Raw genomic sequence first — 17166 nt, forward strand, 5'->3', positions numbered from 1 at the left:
CCCCTACAAAATGGTACTAGACCATAGTTGACTTTAAATTATATGACGTGCTCATTAATCTCTGATAGCTACTTTAATTACATTACACTAATATATTATTATTATTTGTTACATAAATGCGCGTGCATATTAATTAAGTTCTAAGAAATAGAGCACGTGCGATTAAATTTTATTTGCCAACGGAAATGCGTCGCGTCGTGCACACCATTTTCTTCTTTTTCCCGCTAATATGAATTCTTCGTCTCTTTCGCTTCTCAACAGCTCTCTGCGTCGCCTTGCATTTAACGTCCTCACACCGCCGGATTTCTACTTTCGCCGCAAGATTCGACGGAGCCGATTCCAAATGCTCGGTAAAACTGTATGTTGCTTTTCTAAGAACTGTTTTCTTCCATGATATTGATCAAGTCGTCTGATATATTCTCTTTCTTAATCGTTTTCTGTTTTCGGCGAGGAGATTCAATCGATCCTTTAGGGTTTTTGTTTGCAGGTTTTCTGAAAAGAAGCCGGAATCGGAACTTATGGCTACGGGATTGGAACTGGACGATTCTGCTCAAATGACGAGTAGCCGGCGGAGCGGAAGGCTGGAGGAGGAGGAAGAGCTCCGGTGGGCGGCCATCGAGCGGCTTCCGACGTACGATCGGCTGCGGAAGGGAATGCTCCTACAAGCTGTGGAGAATGGCGGAGTAGTTCACAAGGAAGTGGACGTGACGAAGCTCGGATTTCAGGAGAGGAAAGAGTTGATGGAAAGATTGTTGAAGGTTGCTGAAGAAGATCACGAGAAATTTCTGCGACGGCTCAGAGACAGAACCGATCGGTAAGTGTAGGCCAAGCCCTAAATCGAAAAAGCCAATTTAGGGATTTGAAATTTTATGAGCGAAGATTTTGGTGGTGCAGAGTGGGGATTGAAATTCCGAAAATTGAAGTTCGTTTCGAGAATTTGTCAGTTGAAGGAGAGGTTTATGTCGGGAGCAGAGCGCAGCCCACTTTGCTCAACGTCGCCCTCAATACTTTTCAGGTATTTTTCCCATTTCAAATCCCTTTTTGGATTAAACAATAATCAAAACCTTCATCAAAGAGAGAAAATAAAATAAAATAGGTTGAGAATAAAATTATTGAGAATAAATTGAAAATTTTTAGATTATAGAAACTATAATTTATTATAGAGACCAAATTTATAAATTATCTTAAAATAATATTTTTTAATTAATTACCGGTTCAACCATCAATTTTTGGATGATAATCGGTGTCTTTATCCAAGCTAGATTTTATAATTAATTCGTCGTGAAATTGAGTAATATTAATTCTCCCTTTCAATACTAAAAAGAAAGTAATATTAATTCTCTATAAAAAAAATAATAATACATCTTTATCTAAGCAATGACCTCTTATGTACGGATATCGGAACAATGTATATATCTCCCAGGGTATAGGGACATAAAGATCAAAGGATCGTAGACTTCTGGATAATAAAAAAATTAAATAATATTGATATTCTTTATTTCATCATAATCTAATCAAATTTTCTATTATCTTCTAATTTTACATAACAATTATTATTTATAAAAGTAATACTCAGTATGTTAGTATGAATTTGAACTTTTGACCTTAAATGAATGAATAAATATCTTTAACTGCTAAGCTGCTCGTGGTATACCAAATAACTCTATCGATTTATTTTAAGTATTAATTTAAATTAATTGGCCATTTAGAACTAATTTTAACCAATTCCTTTATATCAAATATTACTTAGTTTTAGTTACTTCATTTAGTTAATTTGTTTTTTTTCTTTGGACAAAGTTTAGTTTATTGTTAATGCTTATAAACTTTAGCTATTTATCTATGCCACTAATTTAATACGTTTTTAGAAAATTAATTATTATTCAGTACTTTTGTTTTATAATTTACTTAGTAATAATATAAATAGTTTTTTTTCTTATATATTAGTATCAATATTCATATTCAATATTAATTATTTAATAATAAGTTAAATGAATATTCTTTTATTAGTAAAAATTAAATATTATTTACTCATAAACTCAATAGAAGGCCATAGAATTCTTCAAATTAATTAAATGAATTTTCTAATCGGGTGACGTTCATAAAGTTGAGCCAAGCTCAGCGGTAATTGGTATCTAGGAATGTTCATTTTTCCCATGGTGCCCTGTCTCCACGGGGGCCCGCCTAAATGGGGCGAGAAATCCTCATTTAAATTCTCCATCGGGAAAACAATTTTCCCACCATCTAAATAGGGACAGGGATGGGGAATACGTTGCATGTTCCCCCTGCGTCATTTTTTTAATATTTATATCTATACACACATACAAATAATTATATTATCCTATTTATATATATTATTAAGAAAAATCATGTATTATTCTAATCCAATCCTTGCGAAATTTCGAAATTTTGCATGGATGGGGAATTACAAAGGGGCGAAATTTCGCAGAGAACCCAATCCTCGCCCGGCCTCATGACCATCCCTATTGGCACTTACTCCTTTCCTTAAGGTCAGAAGTTCAAATTCACATGACTCCAATTTGCTGTACTAAAAAAAATCTGGTGAGGTTATTTTAAATGGTTAATTACTTTTTTGAACTCAATATGAATTGAGTGAATACCATTCTTAAAGTTGGTAGTTCCATCCTTTGCCCCACAATTTGTTAAACTCAAAAGAAAGAAACAGGATTATTTACTTATTATCTACCAACATACACTACCAAATTTTCATACATGTAATTCCCTTTCCTTTTATTTTTCCTCTGAATGAAATACAGAGTTTGCTTGGGTTGATTGGGTTGACTCCATCCAAGAAGAAAAAGATACAGATACTTAAAGATGTTAATGGAATTATCAAACCTTCAAGGTACAAATATTATATTTTGTTATGTATTTTTCCTAGGTTAAATTATAAATTCCTTGAATTTTTAGGGCTGTGTCAAATAGGTCTCTGAACTTTAAAGTGTTAAATAGTTCCTTAAATTTTCAATTTTGTATTAAATAGGTCCCTACCATTACTCTGTCAAACTCCATTAGTTTAGTGCTTATGTGGCATGATGACTGTATTATTTAAAGATTATGTGGCTATGATGTGTCGCATGGAATAAATAGAATAAATACATAAAAAAGAAATAGTTAAATTACAACTTTAGTCATCGAACTTTTACTGTTGTATCTAGTAGGTCCTTAAACTTTCAAAATTGTATCTAATAGATATATAAACTTTCAGTTTTGTTTCTAAAATTGAAAGTTTAGAGACCTAGTTGACACAATCCTAAGCGTTTAGGGAATGAATTTGTAATTTAACCGTTTTTCTAAACCATCCTTCCCAATTAATTTTATAATATTAATTAAGTGCCTCAAAGTATATAATAAAAGAAAAGTTCACTTCTCTGGTTTCTTTTAATTCTTTGATTGTATTTTTATCGACACCAAAATTTGATAATTACGATGGAGGGCGAAGTTGATGTTTAATTATGTAATCTCTAGTCATTACTTTAGTTATATATATATATATATAGATATACCTTTCTTTTTCTTTTGCGAAAGAAATAATTTCATTGATGGTATGAAATTACAAAAGCCTATTTAAGATATTACATGAAACACTTCCAATTGGCTAATAGGGAAGTGTAGCTATAGTGACGAAACAATGGAGAACATTTACACCAAGTCTAAGAAGACTACATCATCAAAATGTCTCTCATAAGGAAGAAATTTATCATTTGGTTTCTTTCTCTCCAAATGATCTGAAAGAAAGCTCGATCAATGTATGAAATATACGTTTTCCAAATTTCAAGTTTGATTGTCCATTTAAATCCTATTTTGTTTTTTTAACTTTGATGTTTATTATATTTTAGCCTTAAACATTTTGCTTTAGTTCATTAATTTTATTAAAAATTATTTTAATCGTTGAAATTAATTTTATAGAAATTATTAAATAGAAATCTGACGAGATATAACTTTTTGTTCATTTGTCTAATGCATATATGTCAACATGCACCTAGTAGTTAGGTGTTGGATTCCAAACGGATTGAGATATTTGTTAAAGAAATTAATTAAAAGAATTAATGGCAATGATTAAAAGAGTTTCCTTCCCTTTTGAATGACATTTAGCAAGCAAAAAGTATCATAAGCCCAAGCATAGCTCAAATTGGTTAAGACAGATCTCTTCGACCAAAAGGTTGAAAGTTCGAACTCCATCCCACGTATTTTTTAATTGAAAGAAAGCAGAAGCAAGCAAGAAGTAATTTTGGAACGGTGTTGAAGTTTTTTTTTTTTTTTAATATGAAATAAATGTGAATTTCATGACGGAGAAATTCCAATTAGATTTAGGACATTGTTTCTGTTTGGTTCTTATGGTTTTAAAAATTTCAGTTTAGTCTCTAGGATTTGAGTTTAGTATCAATTTGGTCCAATAATTTAGAAGTTATAATTTAGTCCCTATGATTTGATTGAATCTCACAAGTCAGTGTCTAAATTGTGTCTTATCCAGCCCAAAAATCTACCTATTTTCTTATATTTTTTACTCGGCCCTAAACTAACACTACTAGCCAAATAGAAAACTTCAGCTCATTGCCACATAAAAAAAGCGTCAATATGACAATGGTAAGGGTGATTTGTAAAATCTTACTAACTATAGGGACAAAAATTAAACTAAGCTCAAATTGTAAGATAAAATTGTAACTCTTAAATGGTTAAATTATAAGCACCAAATTGAAATTTTTGGAATACAGATGTAATTTAACCTTTAATCTATAATGTTTGCACTGGATTTTGTCATTAAGTTATCTCTTTCAGGATGACATTACTTCTTGGTCATCCAAGCTCTGGGAAAACTACCTTGCTGTTGGCACTTGCTGGGAAACTTGATAAAAATTTGAGGGTGTGTCATTTAAATTTAGTGCATTGGTGATCTTTGATTATTTCATAACTTGTTTACTTAGAATGAAAAAGTTCAAATCCTCCCAAATTCTTACAACAAAATGACAATGTGAGTAATGTATGTCAATAGGAAAGTGGGAAAGTGACATATTGTGGACATGAAATGCACGAGTTTGTGCCTCAAAAAACCTGTGTTTATATTAGTCAACATGACCTTCTCTGTGGGGAAATGACAGTGAGAGAGACATTGGACTTCTCTAGTCGTTGTCTGGGAGTTGGTACAGGATATCAACTTTTGACTGAGCTCACCAGAAAAGAGAAAGAAGCAAACATTAAGCCAGACCTTGAGATTGATTCTTTCATGAAGGCCATCTCTATTTCTGGCCAAAAAACAAGTTTAGTTACAGATTACATTCTGAAGGTTAGAAGTTTTAGCAAGTCTTTGTTTTTCTATTACAATTCTAGCCCCTTGGTCGTTTTTTATATTTTGGTTTTTGTAGATATGATATCACGTAGAAGTTAACATGACATGTTGATTTGTTTTATATTTACATTATGATAGCTCTCATATCATGTCAAAATAACTTTTCATTGCTATGTTAGCTGAATAATTAAGGTCAAAGATTAAATCAATTGGTCCAAAATTTTAAAAAAATAAATAAGAATGAAATAAATTGTCAAAGTATGGAGACTAAAAGTTACAAATGATGAATGATTGCCAACTTGAGCATAGTTCGATTGGTTAAGATATATATCCTCGACCAAAAGGTTTGAATTCTCATCCCCATGGGTTGAACTAAAAAAATATATAGGATCAAAGACCAAAATTATGACTTTGAATGGATATACTTTGACCATTTGTTGAGTCGACTTCATGAGAATTGAAAAATAAATTTCTTACAGATACTTGGATTGGAAATTTGTGGTGATACTTTGGTTGGTGATGAAATGAGAAGAGGAATCTCTGGTGGCCAGAAAAGACGTGTTACTACAGGTTGAAAATATGTGGTTTTTTATTTTTTTCTCATAGTTTTGTGCTTAAAGTTTAACAAAAAAGGGGACATAATATGTGCAGGGGAGATGCTGGTTGGCCCAGCAAAGCTATTGCTTATGGATGAGATATCAACAGGATTGGACAGTTCCACCACGTTTCAAATCTGCAAATTCATGAGGCAAATGGTTCATATAATGGACCTAACAATGGTCATTTGTCTACTACAACCAGCTCCTGAAACTTATGATCTTTTTGACGATATTATTCTACTTTCAGACGGCCAAATCGTGTACCAAGGTCCGAGAGAAAAAGTCCTTGAATTCTTTGAATTTATGGGCTTCAAATGCCCAGAAAGGAAAGGAGTTGCTGTTTCTTACAAGAAGTGACATCAAAAAAGGATCAAGAACAATATTGGCACAAAAAGAACCACCCGTATAGATTAATTTCAGTTCCTGATTTTTTACAGGGATTCAACTATTTTTCCATTGGTCAACAACTTGCCTCTGATATTGCAGTACCTTATGATAAATCTAGAACCCACCCAGCTGCATTAGTCAAAGAAAAATATGGTTTGTCTAACTGGGAGCTCTTCAAGGCATGTTTTTCAAGAGAGATGTTGCTAATGAAGCGAAATGCTTTTGTCTATGTGTTCAAGACTGTCCAGATTACAATAATGTCCATCATTGGTATGACTGTATTTTTGAGGACTGAAATGAAAGTGGGCAATGTGGTTGATGGAAGCAAGTTCTTTGGAGCTTTGTTTTTCAGCCTCATGAATGTCATGTTTAATGGAATGGCAGAAATGGGTCTCACTCTATTCAGGCTTCCAGTCTTCTTCAAGCAAAGGGATTTCTTGTTCTATCCGACTTGGGCATTCAGTTTACCCATTTGGCTCCTCAGAATTCCTCTCTCTCTAGCAGAATCTTGGATATGGGTTATTCTTACTTATTACACAATTGGGTTTGCTCCTCCTCCCAGTAGGTATATATTTTGTCTTCCTAATTTTTATTTGTCATAAAAGTAAACTTTACTTACTCAATTGGTTATTGATTCTCCAGATTCTTTAAGCAGTTTTTGGCGCTCTTTGCCACACATCAAACTGGTCTATCCCTATTTCGACTTCTAGCTGCAATTGGAAGAACACTAGTTATTGCAACTACTTTGGGTACCTTTTCTCTATCGTTAATTTTTTTGCTTGGAGGTTTCATTATTGACAAAGGTAAGTGATTTTTATTCTCTCATTGTGGCTAATTTGTAACTTCACACCTACTAACTTAGTTGATGAAAATGTTTTGTTTCGGAATTTTGATCTTCCTTTTATATGCATAGATAACATTGAGTCATGGATGATCTGGGGCTTTTATGGTTCTCCCATGACGTATGGACAGAATGCCATTGTCATTAATGAATTTCTAGACAAAAGATGGAGCAAGGTAAAATCTTAGTTGAATTAATGTTTGTGGATTTTGAATTGAAAAAAGATATTGATTTTAGTCGTACCTTCTTTTCTTTCATACTAAGTCGAAACATATTTGCCTAATGCAGAAAATTACAGACCCTAGAATTAATGAACCTACAATCGGAAAAGTGCTCATTTCTAGTAGGGGCTTCTTTAAGGAAGAATATTGGTACTGGATCTGCATTGCAGCACTTTTCGGCTTTAATCTTCTCTTCAACGTTCTATTTACAATAGCTCTAACTTACCTGAATTGTAAACAATCTCACTCCTTGATATATTCGAGAGTTCAATTTTATTTACCAATTTGAATAATTACTATTGTTGTACTAATACTTTGAATCTATTTTCAGCATTGACTGATTCAAGGACTGTAATTATCATGGATGAAGACGAGAAGAAAATAAAAAACAATAGGTCCATTGCACAACATAAATTAGCAGGTTCAACTTTCAAAGGAAGAACTTGCAAATCAAATTTCTTGTGCACTTGTAGTAATATTTTGTTTAGGTAGAGGTTTAATATTTTTTGTAACAATCATAGGCATCGATGGTGGAGTCACCGAATCTTCAGAAATAGTAGCTGATTCAGACCCTATGCAAAAGAGAGGAATGGTTTTGCCTTTCCAGCCCCTTTCACTTACATTCAACCACGTCAACTATTATGTTAATATGCCTACTGTAAGTTAACTGAAGTTTGTAAAATTTTGCAATGATGTTGTTATAAATATTCCGAAACTACTTGATCCCCAAACATCAATATCTTCCAAATTAGGAAATTAAGATGCATGGGGTTGAGGAAGATCGTCTTCAACTTCTACGAGATGTTAGTGGAGCTTTTAAACCAGGTATATTAACAGCACTTGTTGGTGTTAGTGGTGCTGGGAAAACTACTCTTATGGATGTTTTAGCCGGGAGAAAGACAAGTGGTTATATTGAAGGAAGTATATACATCTCTGGTTATCCAAAGAAGCAATCGACTTTCGCTCGAGTAAGTGGTTATTGTGAACAAAATGACATTCATTCGCCTTATGTCACTGTCTACGAGTCTCTTTTGTTTTCTGCTTGGCTTCGCCTTCCCTCCAATGTGGATATCAAAACAAGAAAGGTATATTTTCCAAGTCTTTTTGTGAAGCATCAAAACTAGAAACTTCTATTTAGCTTCAAGCTTCCAATTGATACAAAAGATGTGGTTGAATTTTTATTGAATGACTATTCTTCATTGTTATAGATGTTTGTAGAAGAAGTTATGGAATTAATAGAACTCGATACAATAAGAGATGCTATAGTGGGGCTTCCTAGAGTAGATGGTCTTTCAACAGAACAAAGAAAGAGGTTAAATATAGCAGTGGAGTTGGTTGCTAATCCGTCTATCATCTTCATGGATGAACCAACTTCTGGTCTTGATGCTAGATCTGCTGCCATTGTTATGCGTACCATGAGAAATATGGTTGATACTGGAAGAACTGTTGTATGCACAATTCACCAGCCAAGCATAGACATTTTTGAAGCTTTTGATGAGGTATTATTACAGGCTCTACATGATAGTGTTTGTTTCTTGTGAAAAAATTTAAATTTAGAAGTCCTGCTTTTACTTCTATATTGCTTGATGTAGTTACTCCTCATGGAACGTGGTGGACAAATGATTTATGCTGGACCTCTTGGTCAGCGATCTTGTAAACTTATCGAGTATCTTGAAGTGAGTATATTATTTTTTTGTGTTATGTGCTCTCTATCTATTTACCCAAATGTTCAATTTGAAGGCTATTTGTCGATGATTGCAAATCATAGGCTATTCCAGGGATTCCAAAGATTGAAGATGGCCAAAATCCTGCTACATGGATGCTTGAGGTTACTGCTCCTCCATTGGAAGCACAACTGGATATCAATTTTGCCGATATTTTTTCTAAATCTTCACTTTATCAGTATGTTGGCTCTGGTTTTAGTTTAGGCCTTAACTTGAATTTCTATCCTTTTTTCTCAACTCTGTAAAATTTCTTTCACAGGAGAAACCAAGAACTTATAGTGGAACTTAGTACTCCAGGTAAAGGCTCCAAGGACCTACAGTTCCCAACTGAATACTCGCAATCAATGATTTTTCAGTGTAAAGCTTGTTTTTGGAAACAACATCGTTCTTCCTGGCAACACGTTCAATACAACATCATACGATTTTTCATTACCATAGTTATCGGTACCTTCTTTGGTCTAATTTTCTGGAACAAGGGACAAAAATTGTAAGTTTTGCTGGCCATTTTAATTGTTTGTGCCTATGTTTCTTTACATACTACATTTTGATGTTTTGCTTTTGTTCTTTTAAACAGAGCCAAGGAACAAGATGTGTTGAATATTATGGGAGCCATATATGCTGCTGTCCTCTTCCTTGGAACTTTCAATGCTTCATCGGTGCAAGCAGTGGTTGGTGTTGAAACAGCAGTTTTCTGTCGAGAAAGAGTTGCAGGGATGTATTCTACATTGCCTTATGCATTTGCTCAGGTAACAAAACCGATTCATCTCTTTCCCATCATCACCCCCAATGTTACCAAACTCAAAAGTTTAAACTAATTGCCAAGGATGAATTTAATTATTTTAATGTACTCTTAAACCAAAGGTTTATAAAGTTCTAATGACAACTTTAAGCCTTTGATTTATACAAGCTATTGAGGACAATGGTACTCTTGTAGCTTTGGTTTCACCAAAAAAGCCTCATACCGATGGAAATAATTGTTCTCATCTATATATCTATGATCTTCCCCTTATTTACCAATATGGGACTTTGGTCGCATTCCCAACAATCTTCCCGTCGAACAAAGTACCACCAAACCTCCCCTCAAATAATGATTCATTCATCCAATTCTTATCCATGTCAACTCCTCTTCCCTGGAGCACATCGCCTATCTGATAGAGTTCAACCATGAGTTATACCATGACTACCATCTTCCAAGGTTCACCATTTCTTTGTTCGATACCCGAGGATTTTATCGACATGGTTAAATATGGTGCATGACTCTAATACCACTTGTTGAGGACAACGGTATCCTCGTACCTCTAACCATCTCCACAAATATATGATATTGTCTACTTTGAGTATAACCCTCACAGCTTTGCTTTTGGTTTCATCCAAAAAACTTCATAGCAATGGAGATAATTGTCCTTATCTATGTACTCACGATCTTTTCTTTATTTAGCCAATATAGGGCTTTGGTCGCATTCCCAGCTTTTCTAATTAGACATTAAAAAATAGCAAACTAAAGCTTAAATCCTTTTTTCTTGCAGGCGACAATTGAGACAATCTATGTTTCAGTTCAAGCTTTAATTTACTGTCTCCTTCTTTATAGCATGATTGGATTTGAGTGGAAAGTGGGAAAGTTTCTGCTGTTCTACTACTTGTTTCTAATGTGCTTCATATACTTCACATTGTATGGGATGATGGTCGTAGCACTGACTCCAGACCATCATATTGCAGCCATCGTTGTATTATTCTTCATTAGCCTCTGGAACTTGTTCGCGGGTTTTCTTATTCCTCGACCGGTATGTGAAATCTGAATTCAGCTCCACTCATGAGTAAATATTTCATAGTGGCCTCATTAGAATTATCATCTTTCTCGGTATATCCTTATTTAGAACTTGTAGCATTTTGAACTCTCAGTTAAACTTAAACCAAACACTTTTTGCAGCTAATTCCCATCTGGTGGAGATGGTATTATTGGGCTTCTCCTATGGCTTGGACAATATATGGCATTGTCACTTCTCAAATTGGGGACAAAGATGTTGACATTGAGATACCAGGATCAGGAAATGTAGGATTAAAGATGTTTCTTAAGGAACGGTTCGGGTACGATCACGACTTCATCCCGATCGTTGTCGCAGCACACGTCGTCTGGGCTTTGATCTTCTTCTTTGTGTTCGCCTGTGGAATCAAATTCTTTAACTTCCAGAGGAGATAGGCATCTTACCTTCAGCAGTTGTGTAATGTTTGTTACTCATTAGCTATTCTTGTAACATAGAAATCAATTGTTTAGCCAATAAAAGGTTGAAAATGTGACTAAAATTCACATTGGTGGGATAAAAAGGGGATTATGGACATACAAGTAAAATCCAACCCTCTATATAAAATAAGATAAAATCATACCATTGAAAAATGTGGAAGGTCTATTGTCCCTAACATATATAAGAAAATAAACTCTCCACTTCGAAAGTAGATCACTTCAAAGAAAAATATAAACAAATCACTTTTTTTCATTTCTATTCATTAAGTTATGAATGCTATAAGAGTCTCTAGAAACAACATCATTTGAAGCTGTTTTTGCAACTTCATACTCGAGTTGATTGAACTTCTAGGTATTAACTTCATTAACCGTATTTGTTAATGAGGTCTATCACTTGAATCGAGTCTAATTGAACTATAAGAACATTTTCCCGACTTTAATATTTCACTTTTCTTTTTGAAAATTTCCATTTTCAATATGATTTTCCTTAATTTTGACTAAAAAAATCCATAAATCCTTTTTTTTTTCCCTAAAAAAATAAAGAACCAAATAATATACGCCATATCATCACATGGGATCAATCCAACTGCCTTAGCTCTACGCAATTCACCTCGCCGGTCCTCCATCCAATGTCGTATTCCGACCAAAATCCGGCCAAACCCAGAGTCGTCTGCTGCATTGGCGACGTCCATGGATTCTTATCTAAGCTCCAAAACTTATGGTCGAACCTCGTGTCCCAATTCGACCCATCGGATTTCGACTCCGCCCTAATCATCTTCTTGGGCGACTACTGCGACAGGGGATCGAATACCCGAGAAGTAATCGATTTCTTGCTCAATTTACCCTCCAGATACCCGAACCAGAAGCACGTTTTCCTCTCCGGCAATCACGACTTCGCCTTCGCCGCTTTCCTCGGAGTTTTGCCTCCTCCGGCCGATGGATCGGCGTTTTCGGATACGTGGAAGCAGTACGAGGAGAATGAAGACCGGGAAGGGTGGTTCAGGGGAGAGGGGTATGAGAATATGCATTTGCAAGGGAGGAGATGGGCTGGGAAAATTAAGGCAAAGACCAATCTGGCGAAAGGTACTGATTATAAGGGTTCCATCTACGATGCTGGACCGACGTTTGAATCATATGGTGTTCCTCATGGATCTGCTGGTATTGTTTCTAACTTATTGCTGGGATGTCGCCTTGAATTCGTTGTATTTTCAAATCTCTTGTTTGTATCATCTTTTCCCTTTTCAGTATCGATGGAGAAAATTTTGGATAATGACTGCTAATTTGATGACACTTTTCGAAAATTGTGCCATATTTGCAAATATTTTTTTGCTTGTGCTAGATTATTATATGTGTGACCGTCTGTTGTTCATTTGTATCGGCTTTCTCTAGTCATTAGCGGTACTTCACCCTTTAGATTTCATTTTATCTCCTATGAGCCTTTTCTTTGTCTAGATCTATGCACAAGAATTGGATGCCCTGATACCAATTTTATAGGAGCTGATAGCAAGGAATTTTAAATTGTAAAGAACAAGGAAGTTTCATTAAGATTGATACAATATAATCTTATGTAATTCAAGAACTGGATACCTCCCCCTTCAGCAAGCTCAAACTAACAAACCCACAAAATTTCCTATCTCGCTTCATTGCCACTGCCTTTACCTATATTAGTTGGCATTTTAACAATTTCCTCTTGAAGTATCTCATATAAGTCATATAGCAACTTTCCTTTTGTAGGAAACAAGGCTGTTTCATTGATAAACTAAAATGTACAAAAGGAGAATCTCAAGCCAAGGGATTACAAAACGGGTTTCAAATTTGGCTATAATTACGACAACTACAAAAATAATATTGTGAGAAAGAACCAAGTGGAGGCCAGAAAAAACTATGCTTTCCTAGACTTCTTCTGGAGATTTATTGATATCTTAAAAAATCTCTTTTGCATTCCGTCTTAATAAGTTCAGCGTGGAACAAATGGCATTGCATCAAAGGAACTTTGACTTTCATGACCCTTGAATGAAAAGGTTGAGAGTGCCATTAATGAAGCTAGGAAGAGCTCCATAAAAATCAAAATAGTAGAACAAACTTCCCCCCAAAAGAGAAGTGGATAAAGGGCTATGAAGGAATAGGTGCGCATCTTCACTACCCTCTTCTGCATATACCAACTAACTAATTAAATAGACTTTTGTGTTTCATTGGGGAGATTCTTACATATTTTTGACTAATTTATAACTAGATAAAACTTGTATTTGGTTGGAGTCGTCTTGAATTGTTCGAATAGGAAATAATGTTTGATCAACATGCTAGATGCTGCCTGTTTTTGTTATATTTTTGTCTCTTAAGTTGAGAATCTAACAAATAATGTAACCACTGTTTCTCAGATTTGGTCAAGGCAGTGCCTGATGAACACAAGAAATTCCTTTCCAATATGGTTTGGGTACATGAAGAGGTAAGTCTCCCTCTCTCTCAAGCAAACAACATTTCAAAATATATGATTTCATGAATGGGCAGAAAAATTATAGTTCGTCTCCAATATACGTTGGATGATCTTTGTAATTGATTCTAGGATGATGTCTGTGTGGAGACGAAGGATGGAATCAAACACTGTAAATTGATTGGCGTCCATGCTGGCTTGGAGAAAGGGAAAGATGTTCAAGAGCAACTGAAGCTTTTGAAAGCCAAAGACACCAAAGTGCCCAAGATAGAGTGTTTAAGTGGGAGGAAAAATGTTTGGGACATCCCAGAGGTGATGACTCTAAAGTCGTGAACAATATCGATTGTGTTGTCCTTTTATTGAAAACGAAATCGAATTCCTAACTCGGTTTAGTTAACATTATCTTCATCCTTCCATTGTAAAAACTTGCTGAAGTCGAGGCATCTGGGTTGTATCTTGCAGGAACTATCTGAGAAGCCAACAATTATTGTAAGTGGACACCATGGAAAGCTCCATATAGATGGCTTAAGACTCATCATTGATGAAGGCGGCGGACTGGAGGATAATCCTGTTGCTGCAATCGTGCTTCCATCGATGAAAATTGTTCGTGATACTGATAACATGATGCAGTAGTAATTTTTTCTGCCGATCGACTGTCCTGATAGTTAAGCATACAATCGAGGTTAGAAACACCTTTTATTAGTATACGAAAATGATAATTGAGTTGCATCATGTCTCTTTTTGTCTTGTCTAATCACTTCATGATGCGTTATTTTGTATCATAAGCTCACCTCGTACTGTTCTTTAATAAGTATTTTTTGACTCCAATTCTTGCTATGGCTGCTTTGCCTCTTCTAATATGGTATTTGATCACATAGCAAAGTTCTATTGATCAGACATCTCATACACAGATTTTAGCCATAATCAGTCTTTCTTCTCGAGTGAGATTCCAGTTCTTTGGAGAAGTCCGGATATCATAGATTTCTTTCATTTTGTTTATTTTTTCTACACATTTCCTCATTCCAAACATAGCCTGTGTATATATTAAATGTGGTATTTACTATTTAGTATAACAAAGAGGTTGAAACTCACCCCAAAGGGCAATACCCTCAGAAGTCCAAGTTCAATCTCCCCGGTTGGAACTTAATAAAAAACTTCTTGTTGTCTCTCCAAGCTCGCATTCGGGTGGGCGAAGCGAAGCCTCCCTGTATTAGTAGGTGAGTCATAGTAAGCATAATTAGGGTGTGGGTCCCAATACTATGATATTTCAAGGAAAAAACAAACACAGAACAGTGGGGATAAATTTTTCTTTTTCGACATGTGGGGCTGGAGATTTAAACTTCTGATATTTTGGTCGAAGATGAGGATATAATACTCAGGCTGGCAGTGGAAATGAATCTCAAGAGCTTCCTATTTGTACTTATTTACTTATTTTCTTATAGTTTCCTTTTAGAAAGAGATAAAGGTATGATACGTTGTATAAATATAGTATCAGGGGTATGCTTTTTTATTTTTGGTATCATAATATTGTCATTTGCCACCTTAACTTCTTTAGTTTACAGATTGACCTGAATTATGATATTGCAGCATAATCGACGTTGAATCTTTTACAGATTGACCTGAATTCTGATGTTGTAGCATAGTTGACGTTGAATCTTTTACAGATTTACCTGAATTATGATGTTGTAGCTTAATTGACGTTGAATCTTTTACAGATTGACCTTAATTCTAATGTTGTAGCGTAGTTGACATTGAATCTTTTACAGATTGATCTAAATTCTGATGTTGTAGTATAGTCGACGTTGAATCTAAAGAATTTGATGCTCGATAGATACGATGATTAAGGGAAAAAGTTGAGGACAATGATTTCTAAAATGTTAAATCTATAATCATTTTACATGTTATATTACAACACACACATATATATGAAGCTTATATTACATACTCTGGGAGCTTATATTACATAATGTATTCATCTAGAGTATTTTTAATGACACTTCACTTTTTCTTTTTCTATAGTGCTATATGCTTAAAATATTATTGATATGGTCTTTTTTTTTTTTGACAAATTTATTGATATGGTCTTTTATACTTCAATTCCATTGAATCGTATGGTCGTATGAATCGAAATTGAAAAGTTCACTAAATAAACACAATCATTAAAGTTCATGAGCTTACTTTTAATTAATCTTAATTTTCCAAAAAACAAGAGATAACTCAATTGAGTTATTGCCTATCTTCCTAACTTTATATTTTTAGTTTAATTTTGTACGATTTAGTAGAACTCAAAAAAAAAAGAGCATAGTGATTTTAGTTTATGTTGCAATTTGATAAAAATAGAAGTCATGCCATAAGAATAATTTTGCTCTCTAAATATGTAACTAATATGTATTTAAATCCTATTTCGGAACACTTTTATAAATGTGTCATTTTGATCCATCTTTTTTTTATCTCATTGTTTCATCACAATCTCGATACATTCAATTAACTTGGTGTCAACGTCACTTCTGTTATTGTCAAAATCATTTTCCTTTCAATTAATTATATTTTGAAAATTAAAAAAAAATAATTTTACGAAAATTTAAAATCACTCTAAATTGATTTTGAAGGTATCACTTTAATGGTGATTTTCAAAAATCAATTATATTTAAATTTCTTTTTTTCAAAGTCATTCATTCTTTCATCACTTTCAAACACACCATTACTAACATTGACTAATTGAAAGTACACAAATAAAAAATATATCAAAATTGAAAGTGTAAACACGAAAATATTGAAAGTGCCTGAAAGTACAAGAACTAAAGTAGACCCTGTGACAATTTGATGAACGTGAAATGTCAACTAAAGCTCCGAGATATTTTGAAATTGGAGAATATACTTGCTGGAAATTCCAATTCAAGATACCAATTTCCCATTCTTTTTTTTTTATTTTTTTTATTTTTAGCAAGAAAAAGAGTGGCCCTCCAAATTTGATCTCGAAAATGGAAAGTGCCATTTGGATTCATTGGTGGAAACAGCATATTCTTTCGTTGTCCTTAATTTTCCTTAAACGACACCAACATCATAGTCCTCCCTTTAAACTTGCCATTCAACAAATAACACCCACTCGGCCACGTGACCCCCTCGAGACAGACAACTCATTCAAATTTCTTTTTTGGTTTCTTTTTCAATCATCATTTTTTTTTCTTGAAAAGACAATCATCAACGAAAGTATGATACTCCCTATTCTTTTTTTTTATTTTTCTTTTATTTTAATCCATATATTTTCGTTAAACTTTCAAAATATATGTTTTAGTTATTACTGTTCTTGCTACTGCTGACCTCAATTAATTTTGTGGACCAAAGTGATTATTTTATTTTATTTGTTGAGTTCTGCAACTGTGAAGATAAATGATCAACCTTTGATACAAGTCATTTAT

General features: G+C 34.1%; 1 protein-coding gene and 1 pseudogene across 2 annotated transcripts; both read left to right on the forward strand.

Annotated features, from left to right (window-relative positions):
* The first annotated feature begins 198 nt into the window (after positions 1-198).
* On the forward strand, positions 199-11467 carry LOC111014246 (pleiotropic drug resistance protein 2-like; annotated as a pseudogene). The gene is made up of 20 exons (XR_015790737.1): positions 199-358; positions 473-814; positions 895-1015; positions 2775-2863; positions 4798-4882; positions 5012-5302; positions 5785-5875; positions 5957-6856; positions 6934-7094; positions 7205-7308; positions 7421-7586; positions 7685-7774; positions 7875-8011; positions 8106-8438; positions 8562-9029; positions 9122-9255; positions 9337-9564; positions 9652-9823; positions 10604-10858; positions 11005-11467. The product of XR_015790737.1 is annotated as a pleiotropic drug resistance protein 2-like (transcript).
* A 378-nt stretch (positions 11468-11845) lies between these two features.
* On the forward strand, positions 11846-14651 carry LOC111014373 (tyrosine-protein phosphatase RLPH2). The gene is made up of 4 exons (XM_022289070.2): positions 11846-12474; positions 13695-13762; positions 13880-14059; positions 14210-14651. Exons 1-4 carry the CDS (start codon positions 11946-11948, stop codon positions 14378-14380), a joined length of 948 nt encoding a protein of 315 aa, XP_022144762.1. The 5' UTR covers positions 11846-11945; the 3' UTR covers positions 14381-14651.
* Positions 14652-17166: the final 2515 nt, after the last annotated feature.

Source organism: Momordica charantia (genome assembly GCF_013281855.1).
Source record: "Momordica charantia cultivar OHB3-1 chromosome 5 unlocalized genomic scaffold, Mcharantia_2.0 BLBB01000005.1, whole genome shotgun sequence".
Classification (NCBI taxonomy): Eukaryota; Viridiplantae; Streptophyta; class Magnoliopsida; order Cucurbitales; family Cucurbitaceae; genus Momordica; species Momordica charantia.